General features: G+C 42.3%; 1 protein-coding gene across 1 annotated transcript in view; it reads right to left on the reverse strand.

The window, feature by feature from the left end:
- The window catches only part of LOC310660602 (putative acyl-CoA dehydrogenase 6), a 47993-nt gene that overhangs the window by 8514 nt on the left and 23105 nt on the right, over positions 1-16374 (reverse strand). Inside the window, exons 3-6 of the mRNA XM_083405487.1 lie at positions 12401-12530; positions 6181-6287; positions 5081-5248; positions 1393-1566 (exon numbers count right to left, since the gene is read on the reverse strand). Of these exons, the coding sequence (XP_083261613.1) occupies positions 1393-1566; positions 5081-5248; positions 6181-6287; positions 12401-12530 (579 nt within the window). The remainder of the gene's footprint in view (positions 1-1392; positions 1567-5080; positions 5249-6180; positions 6288-12400; positions 12531-16374) is intronic.

Here is a 16374-nt window from a genome sequence, read left to right on the forward strand (position 1 = left end):
AGTATAAATAAAACAAGGGGGAATTAGCAGAGATTGGAATGCAGGCATTCCCTTGGTCTCTTCATGAAAGTCTCCTGCTTTAACTGCCATGCTGTTTTAACAGCCTGGTGTATTTCTAATTGTTTTGTATTTAAACAATGTTGTGTAATTGGTTTTCATGTTTTACAAACCTCTTGAATGCTACCTTGACATTAGGCAGTATATATGAATCAATAGGGGACGCGGGTGGTGCTGTGGGTAAAACCTCAGCGCCTAGGACTTGCCGATCGTATGGTCGGCGGTTCGAATCCCCGTGGCGAGGTGAGCTCCCGTCGTTTGGTCCCAGCTCCTGCCCACCTAGCAGTTCGAAAGCACCCCTAAGTGCAAGTAGATAAATAGGTACCGCTTTATAGCAGGAAGGTAAACGGTGTTTCCGTGTGCTGCGCTGGTGCCGGCTCGCCAGAGCAGCTTCGTCACACTGGCCACGTGACCCGGAAGTGTCCTCGGACAGCGCTGGCCCCCAGCCTCTTAAGCGAGATGGGTGCACAACCCCAGAGTCGGTCACGACTGGCGCGTACGGGCAGGGGTACCTTTACCTTTATGAATCAATAAAATGGGTTGTATGCAAAGCTGGGCATAGTCAGAACAGGCCCACTGAAATTAATTGGCATGGCTAAAGTAGGTCTATTAATTTCAATAGGTCTGCTCTGAGTAGAAGCTGGTTGGCAGCAACCCAATAATACTTTGTTTCCCATAAGTACTGCAGAAGCAGAATTCAAACATTAATTTGTTGCACTTATTATAAGAACATATGAAAGTGATCTCTATAATAAAATTAAGAAAATGGCATTTCCAACAGGGAGTTTTGGTTTTGTTTTTTTAATCCATCGTAACAGCATTGTGAAGCAGATGGCAGTGCTATATGGGTTATAACAAATGCACTAAAAATCCTAGTTAAGGAAAGAAAAAAATGTTAATTTCATATCATTTTGGGTGCTGAGCGAAGCAGAGGGTAAGATTAAGTGCAAGAAAATTCTACACATTTTCTAGGAGGACCTTTTCATAATAAGCATGTGCAGCTGAGTTCTGAAAGGCCCTCTGGAAAATTTACAACCGCTAACTTATAAGAACATAGGGAGCTGCCCCTTACTGAGTCAGAAATGGAACTTTTTGTTCCATTTGTGGACTCCTGCCTGTTGAACTTTCATTTACGTATTTTTCTGCAAACAGAATGTCAAGGATGCAGAAGGGAGGAAAAAACTGACTTTGCCAGGGCATACCAAAGTATTTGGTGTTCAGCAAAAATGAGGGCTTTCAAAATGCCCATCAAGATATGGCTGTGATCTACCACTAAAATGCATTTTGTAAGTTGTTATGTAAGGGACAGGCTTTATCACTGCCCAGAGGACTTACTGCTGGCTACTCCCCACATTCGCTCCTCTTGGAATTGCAACATCTGGTACGTAAAGCCCATTCCTTCCTCCCCAATGAGGTATTTTCTGGGAACTCTGACATCCTCAAAAAAGATTTGTGCCGTGTCCGATGACCGCATGCCCATCTTGTCAATTTTCTTAGCAATGTGAACACCTAAAAATAAGGGTTCGTGGAAAAAGTGACAGGAAACAATTAGTCCCAAACGTACCGTGGTATTTTCTTTTTAAAAGGTATAACCAAGAGTCTTCCTTTTTAAACACATAAGATTTTAAAATTTAAGAACACATGCAAGTGTGTGTGTGTATTTATAAAACTCCAAGATAAGGTAAATACTTCCATTTCTACCTCATCTGTAAAAGCGGCGGTGCTGTTGTTAATCAGCAAATCAGAATTCTCAAGATTTAAAAAAGGTCTTGCTTTTCATAATCCTGAAAACAGGAACAGCTTCCTAATGAGAGTAAGCTGAATTTTAAAGTGAAAAATGTCAAAACTGTCCAGGTTGCTTATTATGGTAAAACGTTAGAATCTTGATTAATAAAGGAAACGAAACATGTAAAAAAAAATTACAGAGAATTAGTATGAAATTTGTTCAGTCTTTCAGAGCGTCATTCAAGTATCTAAACCCTTGAGAATGTGCCCTCCATTCCCATCCAGAATATGGTTCTGAGAGCAAAACACCCGCAACAATTAACCTCAGGTCATTCCAGGATAAGTGAGCTTTTAAAAAGGAAAGAAAAGCATTTGGAGAAAATGGGAAGGAGTGGGTTGAGAGACAGAGAAATTTCATCTTTGTTCTCATTGCTGGGTGGAGGTCAGAATGAAATAGATAAATGCTATTTTCTTTAAGGTCACATGACCCGAGACAGTCAGCAAAACAAGGCTGCGGAATCATCCTGGGCTTTCTTCTCTTTTTAACCATGTGTTGGCATGGCAGGGATAAGCAGCTGTGTGTCGGACTATATGGAAGCTAGCTGCCTTAAACCAAGTCAAGCCATTGGTCTGCCTAGCTCAGCATCATTCACTCCTGCTGCTAACAGCCTCCCGGGGTTCCCCCAAGGAGCTGGAGGCAGTGTACATGGTTTCCCCCTCCCTATTTAATCCCATGAGCCTCTAGGGCTCTTCCACTTAATGTTTCAATCTTGCGTGTGTAATTAAGCCCATTAGCAGAGTGGAGTTCACAGTGACGCATGGAAAAACGAAAGCATGACTGAAAACATCCTCCAGATTCCAAATTCAACTAAGTTTCTGAATCCTGGCTGCGTAGCAAAGTCCTAATTTGTTATGTTTCTAAGGCCGCTTGGTTAGAACTGCACGCACATTTGTAATTCTAAAGGAAACAAAAGTCTACAGAATGATAATCAAAGCAGCTGGATTCAGTGAAGTTCAAAAACCTAAGAGAGGTATTTCACCCTGGTTAGGAACAAAACAAAGAAGAAATAATTCAGGATTACTGGTCACTTTTAAAAGAAAAAACAAATGGGCTGCAAGTTTAGCTCTGTTATGACCAGACTAAATTTTGGTGAAGTCCATAAACTCAGTTCACATAAATTTTAATTGATCTCAGTCACGGTATTATCATTCCTTCCATTTGCATGTTCAGGCAGTGGGTGCTGTTTATTTATGTAGCCAAAACAGCACTACCCACACGCAAGGGAAGATATTAGCAGGTTTGAGGGGTGGGGTGGAACCCAAGGTTTACAGAAGTGCAAAAAATATTGAGGGCGGCGGGGGGACCCTAAGGAGGAAGGAGAAAACTCCAAAGCCAGCCTAATGAGAACTGCGGGTGCTCAATGGTCACAGAATGCTGACAGACCATTGTGGGATGGTGGTAGCGTTAATGGAACCCTGAACAGAGGCACTGCATGCTGCAACATTTCGTTGTGGCTTCCACCTGTCCTTCTCCAATGCAGAAGAGGGGAGGGATCAGCCCTGAAGATGCATGAGAAGCTTGTTGGTTTGTTCTTTTAACGGAAAAGGAGCAGTTAATGGAACAAAAGTCCTTTAATAATAAATGGAAATATTTTCATCTGAGATTGTGGGCAGTGCCGACAATGGAGATTCCAGTCTTATCTGGGGGGGGGGGGGGACAGTAATTTTCCCATGCAGAAAACATACTGACTGATGCAGGAAACCCTACGATGGTCTGTTCCTATCGAAATCGGCCACAACTATCTATTTATCCTTAAGTTGACCTGGAGGCCTTCACCAGTTGTCCACAAAGTCTCTGAGATCCCCCTCGCTGCCTCGCAGCATCATGAGATGCTGAGAGTGGTTGTCTCTTTCTCCCATGAAATCCACGCAGAGCTGAAGAAGGAAGTTTCAGCTCTGTGTGCTTTTCAATTGTCATTGCTAATCTCAACTCTACATACAGTGGTACCTTGGGTTAAGAACTTAATTCATTCCGGAGGTCCGTTCTTAACCTGAAACTGTTCTTAACCTGAAGCACCACTTTAGCTAATGGGGCCTCCAGCTGCCGCCACGCTGCCACTGCACAATTTCTGTTCTCAACCTGAAGCAAAGTTCTTAACCCGAGGCACTATTTCTGGGTTTGCGGAGTCTGTAACCTGAAGTGTCTGTAACCTGAAGCGTCTGTAACCTGAGGTACCACTGTATATGTCTTTGGACATATTAAACTGACCCCAGCTTCAACCATATTTTGTAAAGAAAGATGGTGATGGCTCTGGGTTTTCATTGGTTTGGACCCCGAATTGCTCCTTTGTTGACTGTAAAGTGTCGGGGGGAAGCAATTTCTACAAACAGCCGTTTCACCTGAAGCCCCAACCACCACCATATCCCACATCACTCCCAAGCCACCTCCAGCTCCCAGGAGCAGATTTGTAGGAAGGGAGGTGAGGGGGTTGCAGAAAGGGAAAAGGTAAGGCAGTAAAGCCTAGTTCATGAACTGTTTTAAATTCATGGGTGGAAAGTTGGGATTCTGGCCATCAGGTTTCCAGGTCACCTAATGAAGTTAAGCAACAAAAACAGTTTATACAGCAAAGAAATATATCTATCTATCTATCTCCTGGCTGTAGCTTTGGTGACCGTTCTCCAAGACATACTAGATTGATAGCACTATTGTTCAGTGTGTTTGGATGTTTCAAGCTGTGTTTTTACAAGTATTTTTTTTTTAAAGAAAATAGAAATCTGTGGGTTCCTTATCTATTCCTACAATAGGTTACAAGTTTCCACATCAAACAGATTTCTAAGAGAAAGATGGTTTTAAATTTCCGCTGCTTGGGGTGAGGGAAGGGGTAGAGACTATGCATAAAATATTTACTTTACTTTCGTTCCCATTTCTCATTCTTTCCCCCCGCGACTTTCAAACCATGACATATCATTTAGCCTCTCTCAAATGTGATTGATTACTTTAAGAGAGTATCTCATTTCCAGGCAACACTGTTTTCATTTGAGGATGGAAGGACAGGTTAGGGAGGTCAGAGCAGAAGATGTTCCAGCCCTCCAATTTTTGGTATTACTGCCATTTCCCCATATAATTTATTACATTTGCATCCTGCCTTTGTTGCATCATGGAACTGAAGGCAGCAGACTTGCAGTTCCCAGGCAGTCACCCATCCAGGCAAAGGCCAGACCCGGACCTGCTTAGCTTCAGCAAGTTGGTGGCCGCATGCGCCTTCACAGACACTCACAAAGACACCCTTTTTATTACCAGGTAGCTTCATCGGCAGACACAGAAGAGATTTGTTTCTGTGAGGTGGTCCATCGCTAGTGTTGGCCAGCAAGCACATCCAATCTGCCTGACAACCAGATGTAATCCACATTTTGCCACCATTTATAATATAGTCGTCTCCTTTTCTTACAGCCTTCGTCTTGATGCCTATTCAAAAGTAAACAAGTTGTTAGGTGTACCTGTTACAGAAATAAGAGGTCTAAAAAATCTTTTCAGGCTGCACAGGGCTTTGTGCAACAGCACCAGCATACTGGAACGTAGCCTAGTAGCTAACTGGCAGTCAGTGCAATTATTTCAGCAGTGGTGTAACACTAGTCTGCCCTAGTGAGCTGAGTTGAGCATTCTTCACTAGCTGCAGCTTCTGAACCAACCTCAGGGGCAGCCCCACATGTTGCCGTTTGCATTGCAATATCATACAAAACACTAGGCCCTTTCTCCCCGCAAGAGCCCATTCTGCGAAGCTTTTTTGTAACAGCACGAAATGTCCCAAATGCTGTAAGATTGTGATCCACAACCCTGATGAGGAACCCTTGTCGCCACCAGCTCAGGAAGCCCACTTGCAGAAAATCCTTTCCATACCCAGGGACCCAAGTTTGTGTAATTTCAATAGCCCTTTTGTGTAATTTCAATAGCCCTCTGCAAGCTGGTAAGTCACAGCTCTGGCAAGAGTGATCTGCTCTCCCCACTGCAGCCGCTAGACATGGAGGAAGAGGGAGGGGAAAGCAGGGGTCCCTCCCACTTTAAGTAATGGCTCCACCTATCAGTGGCATGCAGCCCTTGACAGACTGCCTTGGAGAGAATGTGACAGAAAAGGTTACTCGTCCATGCCCTGTAGCATAGCAACTAGCAGCTTAATCTCCTGCACATTTGTGAAACTGAGAATGTAAACACAGTTTACTGGGTGATCTTGGGCCAATCACCATCTCGCAAATTAAAGTTTCTGTGTTGTCTGTGCGGGGCAGAGGGATTGTGTGTGTGTGTCACCCTGAGGAACTTGGAGGACAAGATCCAAAAACATGATGAAATGAACACCAGCTTACACGTCTTATAAAAATCCTCAGCATCGTCTATTTACTTACTTGCAACATCTGAGCCTGCCCCAGGTTCACTGACTCCTAAGCAAGCCACAACATCTCCAGCTATACTTGGGGCAAGGAATTCTCTCTTCAGCTCTTCAGATCCAAATCTGCAATGTGAAACATTGTTTGCTACGATTCTGAAGATTTCTGAATGCAAGTGGCATTACAATAGTCCCCCCCCCCATTTTTTTTCTTTGAACAGGAGAGCAATACTTTCATTTATGTCTTTTCAAAATACACATTCAAAAGAGACAGAAGCCATGAAAATAACTTGTATGTCTGCAGAAGGGGAGAAACAAAAAGAAACCACAGAAAAATAAGATTTACAATGTGGCTATCAAGCAATAAGGCAAGGGCACTAAGAGGCAGCTTCTTCTAAGGAATGAGAACCAATCCAAATGGACTGGTGGCTTGCTGGGGCAATTGACAAATGCCCTGTGATTTTGCAACACCCTCCCTTTGCAGTCCCTGGCAAGCAGCCAAACACACAAAACTCCAAACATATAGGGACATAGGAAGCTGCCTTATACAGAAGCACCTGCTCACACAAAGGGGTTCCTCTGCCAATGACCATACTCAATGCTTCTACGTTCATGTATTAATTTACAAGGCCCTTAACAATTTGAGTCCAGGATACCTCAACAGCCAGCTAATCCCATATATCCCTGCCTAATCCCTGAGTTCTTTGGGGGAGTCACTGTTAAGAGGCCTCTCCCCCGGCGCTTGGATGCACAGTTTGAACACAACAGGAGCTGTGTGTTTAGTGTTGTGGGCTCAATTTTACACAATGCCCTTCCAGTTGGGGGACAAGAGGCTTGCCTCCTTCCTGAACCTCCGGTGTCTACTGAGGACTTCTTTTTTTGCAAGCAAGCATTTTAACTAAAGTTTGATTTTATAGATTTAACTGATTATTCTGTATTGTGTTTTTGTAAACGGCTTAGAGATTTATTATAAATTGCTCAGACAAATAAAGATAATTGCATAAATGTGCAGACTTTGACACAGCCCTGCTCCTGCCCTACATTCAAGCAATCCATGAGCGGAACTGATGTTTCAACTCTGGAACAAAATGTGAATACAATTCTGTTGAATGGAGTTACAAAGAAGAGATTTATAAGGGCATCCGAACACTATTACATTTACCACACTCACTTCTTCCACGCAGATGCCTGTGTATCCCAGGAAAATGCTTCCCAAGTTCCCCTTAAAGAGCAATCAATATGCTTTCTGGCAGATGGGAGTCTTGCTGCACTGAACAAAAACATGTCTTAAATGCCTGCACTTCATTCTGATTTAACTGGAGGGGGGGGCATTTGTTCCCTTCTCTTAATATGAAGGAGGGAGGCAGGGAGACGAGATGGTACTCTTTCTTCTTTCGCATCCCACAGGGGAGGAAAAGGAGCCGTGCGGAGCATCGTGCAACTGAATTAATTAAATCTAGAGTGAGGAAAGTTTCTAATTAGGACTGACACTTTATGACATACCATCAGTGGGGGGGAAATTGTAGCTTCAAGTAGGAACAGCTGCAGGTGAGTTCTTTCACATTCCACATTTCATTAAACCACCCTACGCTCGCGTCTTTCTAAGCGCCACGTCAAATGACCCACTTCAAAGGAGATGGCAGGTCTTCCAGGATGAGTGCGGCACTTGGCACACACAAGTGGCGCAGTGGATCTGCACAGAAGGGCATCAAACAGCTGATAACCCAAGACTGAGCAGCAGCAATACTGAAAAGAGTCAATCTTGAGAGTCACATGCTTAGTGAGGGTTGAATATATCCATTTCTGTTTCTCTCCGTTTCTTGTTTTTCCATTCTTAAGTTTGGTTCTCCACATCAGTTTGCAATAATAATAATAATAAATGAAACAGACCTCATGAAAAAGTCTCCTAATAAGACACATTTCTGGAACCAATTTTTGCTCTATACATGTTTTTGCTAAGCAAATTTTCTCAATGTGCCATTTTTGTGTGTGTATGTTGTTCACAAATAAATGCGTGTACAGTATATGAATCTTCACACATGTATGCGTTACCTAGTTGAAGAAATGCATTGCAATATCTGGAGAAGTGTGAGTTTTGAAGGATGAGTGATGACTTTCTGCAGGGATTGCCTGTGTGATCAAGTTCCCTGCAGTGAACTCTGATAAGCAGCTGATTCAGCCGCATCTCCGCCTGCCATCAGGTATGGGGAAAGTGGCCGTGGTTGGGGGAAAACAACCTTGTGGGCCAAGCTGGGACCTGTGACAGGCCAAAGCTGGCTTGTGGGCTGCAGACTCTCCACTCCTGCTTTAGAAGTTTTATTCAAAAATTACTTTCTCAAACCTCAGTATTCCCTTAAGCATGGTGATGCCACCCTTTTGTTGGAGACCTGCTAGGGGCTGCACTTCTGTTGCCCCTGGAGTTTGTTATTAGAGGGAAGGCTAAGCAGTCCATTTGAGCTCCTGCAATTCCTTTGGAAAAGAAATATCAGGGTAAGTGGTTTAGGGTTTATTATGCAGGACTCCCAATATAATCAGAATTTCTCATGTTGCTATTCTGCCAACAGTGCCTGCAATTTCTGCTGCAAAGATTCTTGTATTCCAGGCATGTCCAACAGGTCGATCGCAATCTACCTACCGGTTGATCGCGGGGTGTCTGTGGTCGATCATGGTCGAACTTTTGGTGAAAAAAGCTCAACAACTCTGGTTATTCCTTCCCAAATAAGCTCATCAACTCTGGTCATTCCCCACCCCCCAAAAAACTCAGCAACTAACTGTGGTCAATCCAATAGGTAGATCACTGCCAGTTTATTTATAGTGGGAGTTGATCACAGTCTCTTGGAAGTTGGACGTGCCTGTTGTATTCAGTTCTCAACCAAAGTGTCCCTTCCCTGCCTCCCCCCCACCTCTTTTAGTGCAGCATATTCTTGCCATTTCCATGAGACATTTGTGTAGCTTGTAAATGGATATGATTAGTATCCCAGAGGCTGTCATTGCCACATGGTGTTGAAAAAACACAGCAAACGTAAGCCAAAACACTGGGGGAGGGGGGGATGAAGCCATGTGTCGGCTATTTATTGATTTGTTTAAAAACCACAGGGAAGAATTAAATATAATAAAAGCCTATTCTGGGGAATTCTTTCCACAGTCTTATTGCATCAAGCTGCCATTTTTATCCTCAGCAGTACAATAAATGGGCCAGAGTTTGGGAGGAAGCAATCGATATGTGAAATTATGGCAACCCGCACGTTGCCAGGGGGGTTATACCACACATGTTTAAAAGGAAAAAGAAAATGCTATTTGGAAAGATCTCTCTGGGGGAAGCCTTCATATCGAACAAAGAATGTTCACATTTCTAACTTGTCTGGATAAATTCAAGAACAGGGGTGTTAATTCAGAAAGGAGTAGAGGTGGGAAGACAAGCAAAATGCATTTTACACCTGGACCTGACCAATTCCAAATTCAACTTCAACCACACAGTTGGATTACCACAAAGGACTTTTTGTGGGGCCACCCTTGGGGTTGGTCCTGAGGCTACAGGTGGTGCAGAATATGGAAGCTAGGTTGCTTGTGGGGACAAATTACCACCAGCATATAACGTATTGATTGCAGGATTTTCACTGGCTGCCGATTTGCTACTGGGTCAAGTCCAAGGTGTTGGTACTAAAAGCTACAGCTCAGGACCAGGTGACTTGAGACACTACCTTAAACCCAATGGTCTGCAGGAAAGCTTCTTTGGCAAGTTTCACAAATCTCAGAAGCCGGTACTCCAGTAACTCAGAGAAGGACTTTCAGTATGACTGCCTCTGTACTGTAGAATAACATTTCTGTCAAAATAGGCACCCATTATCTCCACTTTCTGGAAGCAGCTGAAGACATTTCTTGTCCCGACAGGCTTTCCCAGCTAGGTGAATGCCTTAAGATGATTGTGTGCAAGGCCAACAGTAATTAATGATAATGAGCCTACATGTGCTTAAATCTGAATCCACAGGCTTCCTTGATAGTTGACAACACAACAGAAGACAATCTCTGCCCCACCAAGAAAGCATAAACAGGTTGTCTCAGAGGCTAGGGATGCCATTGATCCGCTTCAGCTGCGGCCACTGATGTAGCCCATGCATTGGTAACCTCAAGTCTGGATTATGACAACACGCTGTATGTCAGGCTACCTTTAGCTTTGCTCTAGAAGATTTGGTCTGTGGTGCTTTTAATGACCACCTTACCCCATATGTCCCAAGTAAATTACTGCGATCATTTGGGAGAACATTATTAGTTGGTCTTCTGTAGTCCAGAAGCATGACTTGTGTCAACAAGGAGCCATGCCTTGAGTGTTGTGGGCCCAACTCCATGGAACTCCCTTCCATTAGAAATCAAGCAGGTACCATCTCTGGTAGGTTTGAGATGTCAGGTGAAAGCTGTTCTATTTCAGAAGGATACTGTTTTGCTGGAAAAGCTGCACAAAAGGGCAACCAAAATGATCCCGTGGCTGGAGCAACCAACATTTTTGACTTATTAGTTTAGGGGGAAACTGAGCAATGGTGTTGGAGACACGACAGGCATAAAAATTATGAATGGTGTGGACAGAGAGAACTTTTCAACAGCGTCTACATACGCAAGTTTCTAAGACAGGTGATAAAAATCCCTTTGAGATTTTCTTTCATAGTATTTTCAACTCTGGTGTCTACATGTTAAATTGTTGATGGTCCTATGATTCTCTCATCCCGAATTACTTCCATCCATCTTCTTGCAAATTAACTGTCCAATCTTGTTCTTGTCTCTATCGAGTTGGGTGGCAATATTACCTGCTGAGAGTTTATTTACTTTTTTATCTTTTTACCTTGAGGCTCGTCTCATCAGCAGTAGTAATGGTACTGCAGTGGAAAAAAAACCTTGTAACATGGCTTCTATTTCCTGAATTTCCAAACAAGATAACCAGCAGCTTTGATAAACTAGAGCGATTATCGACCTGCCGAAGAGGTGGGTGCTGGTGAGCTGAGATAATATGCAGGCTCAGGTCTACAGAACCATTTCTACTAATGGATTTTTCTATGTTACCTTTCCTTCTAATTTGCAGAGTGGTCTTTGATCTTCACAGCATTTGCCTTCAAAACAACTGCTAAGTAGGTCATATGGCAGTTCCCATATTACAGATGGGAAATTGGGGCAGAGTGCACACCTTGCCCCATACAATGTTCACAGAGGCAGCTGGAGGGGCCATCAGTCAGGCGGTGAGCCGGCTTGACATTGTGAACACATGTGGGGAAACTTGACAGTGAGATGCTGATCTGTTATCCAGGTACTAAGAGTCAACAGCCTCCTTAGCTACGGTTACACCACAAGATGGATAGGAAGGCATTTTCCCACTCCCAAGCTATGCACTGCGGCTAGAGACCAAATTGGATGTCAAGGTGGTAATGAAGTTGATGATAACAATAATGTTTTGGGGTTAGCGCATCTATTTTATTTAGTGTTGAAATATGTGCTTATGAGCATCACACAAACTATCTGGAAAAAACCTCTTGCATATTTACAAACTCACAAAAAAGATATGGCATTTACATATATGAAATGTATAGTATTATGGGTTTTTTTTGTTTTTTCTTTCTCTTTTGCTCTCTTCTTATATTCTTTCTTTTTTATTTTCTCGTTTTGTGTCTGTAGTAAATGTCATTGCGTTTTGACATTTTTTAATTCAAATAAATAAATATTGATTCAAAAAAAGAAGGAAGAAAAAAAACCTCTTGCTATAACCTCATTTTGCCTTTGCACCAAAATAATAGCAGCTTTCTTGAAATTAGTAGCAAACAAATTAAATCAGGACCTTACCATTTATTTCAGACCTTTGCTGAATTGTGGTAGTATGTACACATACTAGGCGAGTTAATAGTTACCCTATTTATTTATTTGTGGGATTTCCTATATTGCCTGTTGTTAATTGATCCCAGGGCGATTCACAATAATTGAAACAACCAAATGAAGCATTTAAACAAATCCTCCAACAAGAATATAGCTTTTCATTAAAATCTGTGTGAGCTACTCTTGTTCCTTTGTGGTATTTTATGTCTTTGGGTGAAACATATGTCACATTTAAAATCTTCCATTTTTGCCTTCCTTCATTATGCAGAGCTAGATTGAAAGCTGTAGCTCTCTTTCTGCTTTTTTAAAAAACTTCACTGCCCCCCTGAAGAACAAACCCTTTAAAGTCAAGAGAAAGAGCCAATGAGTTTTCTTGGGAAATCTACCTTGCAAGGGCAGGTGTCGCCATGTCAGCTTGTACTCCAATCGCCATGGGAACCCCTCCACAGCGAATATTTCCCAGTTCTTCAGCCACTGCAATACTGTATGAGAAGTCCAGGCCAAGGCCGCCATATTCTGTTCATAAGAAAGGAAATTTTCTTCTTTAGAATTATAAAATTGTATTCAATCTATTATTATTATTATTATTATTATTATTATTATTATTATTATTATTATTATTACCACCACCACCACTTACTCTATATTACTCAATATTGCTCTATATTACTCTAGGGGCGCGAGTAGCGCTGTGGGTTAAACCACACAGCCTAGGACTTGCTGATCAGAAGGTCGGCGGTTTGAATCCCTGTGATGGTGTGAGCTCCCATTGCTCGGTCCCCGCTCTTGCCAACCTAGCAGTTTGAAAGCACGTCAAAGTGCAAGTAGATAAATAGGTACCGCTTCGGCGGGAAGGTAAACAGTGTTTCTGTGCGCTGCTCTGATTTGCCAGAAGCGGCTTAGTCATGCTGGCCACATGACCCGGAAGCTGCACGCCGGCTCCCTCGGCCAATAAAGCGAGATGAACGCCGCAACCCCAGAGTCGGCCACAACTGGACCTAATGGTCAGGGGTCCCTTTACTTTTACCTTTACTCTATATTATGGAAAATTTGTTGTTCACTATGCATTTGGATACCTCTTAAGCTATCGTAACCTAATTTTTGAAGGACGGTCCCTCACAGAAAAGATTGTCATCTATGCTTGGATACAACTGGATGTAATTTTAAATCAAGATTGTGAACTGAATTTGATCTGATTTTTTTCTTTTCTAAGAATTCCCGATCAATGCTGGCAAGGCTACCAGTATCCAATAATGCAGCCTTCTCTGACCTGATATTTTGCATTCCAATGACCTTCAGTCCCAGCTAGCATGAAAAATTGTCATGGACTGTAATCCAAAATATCTGAAGTATGTGAGGAATCAAGTGTTAAACTGTTTGTACATCTTGTAAAGCCAAACTATAGTTTACTGGCTTATAATTACAGAAACATGCAGGCTTCTGGAGAGGAGCTCACAGCTCCTCTAAGTGGTGATCTGCTCAAGGGATGCTTGTTTGCACTGCTCGCTTAATACCCGATTTAAAATCATGATTAAGAAGAATGCATACATTGGTAGAAAACGTCTTCTAAATTCTCTTCTTAAAGGTTATTCCTCCCATGTCCATCACCGGGAATAAACCTCCTAATTCATGCTTATTTGTCTGAAGTTATATATGTACAGCCTAAAAGGATTTTTAGCAACTGACATTAAGAAAAACTCATATTTCAAAGCAAATGGCATTTGTTCAATTACGGAAATAAACCACAAATCATGGGCTAAGATTTATCAACAGTTGTTTTGCTGAAGAGCTGATAGCATGGCTTTAAGTTGATGTTAATGCTTCTCTAAATAGGACTTATTTCATTAGTCTGGGCTGAAAGAAATCAGGTTCTTGACTTGCTCCACTGGGTCAGAGTTTGCTCCTCTGGGACATCTGTTGGAAGAGAAATTAAGTCTCCACCAGGGCAAACTACAGAGTACATACCAGCTCTATTTTCCCACACATGTATGCTTAAGGGGGACCATTACACAGCACTGACCAAGCTCGGACATAAGTATGTTGCTTCAAAGCTCAAACTCTAGAAAAGGACCTCAAAAGTTACACCAAATCTGGTGCCTACAGTTGGTAATGATGCAGCCCTCTTGAAAAGAAGGAAACCTGGAGTTGCATCTAAGGAAGTTCTGCTCAGAATTGGCCCATTAAAATTCATCAGCCTAACTTAGCCATGCCCATTAATTTCAATGGGTCTACTCTGAGTATGACTAGTAATGGCTATACCCACTGGGCTCCACAGAGCATGGTATTAATTGGCTTAGATTCAGATGAAATCCACTCAAGGGGCGCTCCTGCCAATAGAGGTGGAAGGAGTGACTTTTGTCAATTCGCTATTCTTGTACCCTGCAAAAATCTGCTCTGGAGAACTTGGGGACTTATTGTAACGAGGGAAGGGGGCTGCAGGGGGTGAGGAAAAGTTTTTAAGTTAATAAAATGTAAAATTTAGAAGCAACAATTTAAATGCATAATAAGCTGACTTCAAGCTGCTTTTCATATGCAAATGCCAACATTACTCGAAACCTGACAATCATCTCTCAGAGTCCAGAACAATGAGGAAAGGCACTTTTGTGAAAAGATTTGATCTGCCACATTTTACCAGCTATAGAAAAACACTCAAGGGGGCAAAGGAGATTGCTGTCCTCTCACAAATATGAGCATTAAACATACTGATGTATTGTGATTCAGTGGTTTTTGCTGTTCACGAAAGCTTAAACCATAATAAATCTGTTAGTCTTTAAGGTTCTAAAAGGCTTTCGTTGTTTTTTGCTGGACGAGACATAGCTACCCCACTAGAAACCATAAAAAACTACGAAAAAACTCTTCTCCCTTAATACATGCACACATAAGTGTATGCCTCCTTTCCGCAGTTCAAACTATGCTCAAGGCAGCTTGCAACATGAAGAAGATACAGAACTACAGTAGTACCTCAGGTTAAGAACTTAATTCATTCTGGAGGTCCGTTCTTAACCTAAAACTGTTCTTAACCTGAGGTACCACTTTAGCTAATGGGGCCTCCCGTTGCCGCCACACGATTTCTGTTCTCATCCTGAAGCAAAGTTCCTAACCCTAGGTACTATTTCTGGGTTAGCAGAGTCTGTAACCTGAAGCGTCTGTAACCCAAGGTACCACTGTATAACATAACAAAAGTAGTCATAAACAATAAAAAATACCGTACATAGCCAAACTGAACAATTTCCACATAAATCACAAGATTCAAAACTAAGATACACAAACCAGCAGAAACAACAACAGCACCCCAGTTGGAAATGTCAGAACACAGAATTTGTAAGTGTAATCAGCACTTTGCCTAGTTGGACATCCTAGAAAATGATAATTCCACAAAGGGCATTAGCAGTTCCCCTGCAGTACAGGCTGTTCAGACACAAGCTGGTGTAGCAATGTGGTTGAGGGAGCTATACATCTGTAACCTCCTGATTCAAATGTCACCTCGGCCGTGACCTCACCCAATGGACTTAAGCACATTCTTCTCCCTCAGCTTCAATATCCCTTTCTGCAATGAGTGGGGATATAATTATACAGACTTGCCTTGAGGGATCATCATCATCATCATCATATTCCAGAGCAGAGATAAAGCACAATGAGAAAGCTAATCTATTCTGACACTTCCATTATCAGGCTATTTCCAGGACTTCTTGGCAAACGTGATCTTCATGCCCACCTGCCTGCTAGCCCAACACATTTTCTACGATTTACCCCTGCATCCATTCCTCTCCCTTTCTGCCGTTGCCTCCCTTGCGCAAAATTCTGGAGCAGGAGTAGGGGACCCTCAACTCCCATCTGCATGGCCATTAGTCATGGGCGATGGGAACTGCAGTCCAGAACTTTGATGGCACTATATAAATGATACACAAGCTGAAACAAATCTAGCTGCAAAAGACAAGACCAAAAAAAAGATTCTGCAATAGCATTACAGGCATTTGACTATAATAGTACCTGTCAATGCTAATTGCAATACAATTTATCACAGATCACACAGCAACGCGGTGGAATGCATAATCGCTTTATTAAGAGGTTCAAAGCCAATAAAGTAACACACATGGATACACTGAATATGCATTGAATGGTCCATCAAGCCAAGAGCAGTTTTAAAAACAAATGCCCTATTCTGTATTAACTAATGCATAAAATACCAAACAAGATCATGCCAAATCCTAGTTGGCACCTATTCAGGACCCTGCCGCTGATTTTAATTAACCTTATTTCATTTTGAAATGTACAAACAAACTTCTTCTCAGGCTAATTTAAATTCATTTATTTCATAAGGCCCCTTCCCCAATGGTTATTTCAAAGGCATCTGGTTTTC

Source organism: Podarcis tiliguerta (assembly GCF_965153285.1).
Source record: "Podarcis tiliguerta genome assembly, chromosome: 12".
Classification (NCBI taxonomy): domain Eukaryota; kingdom Metazoa; phylum Chordata; class Lepidosauria; order Squamata; family Lacertidae; genus Podarcis; species Podarcis tiliguerta.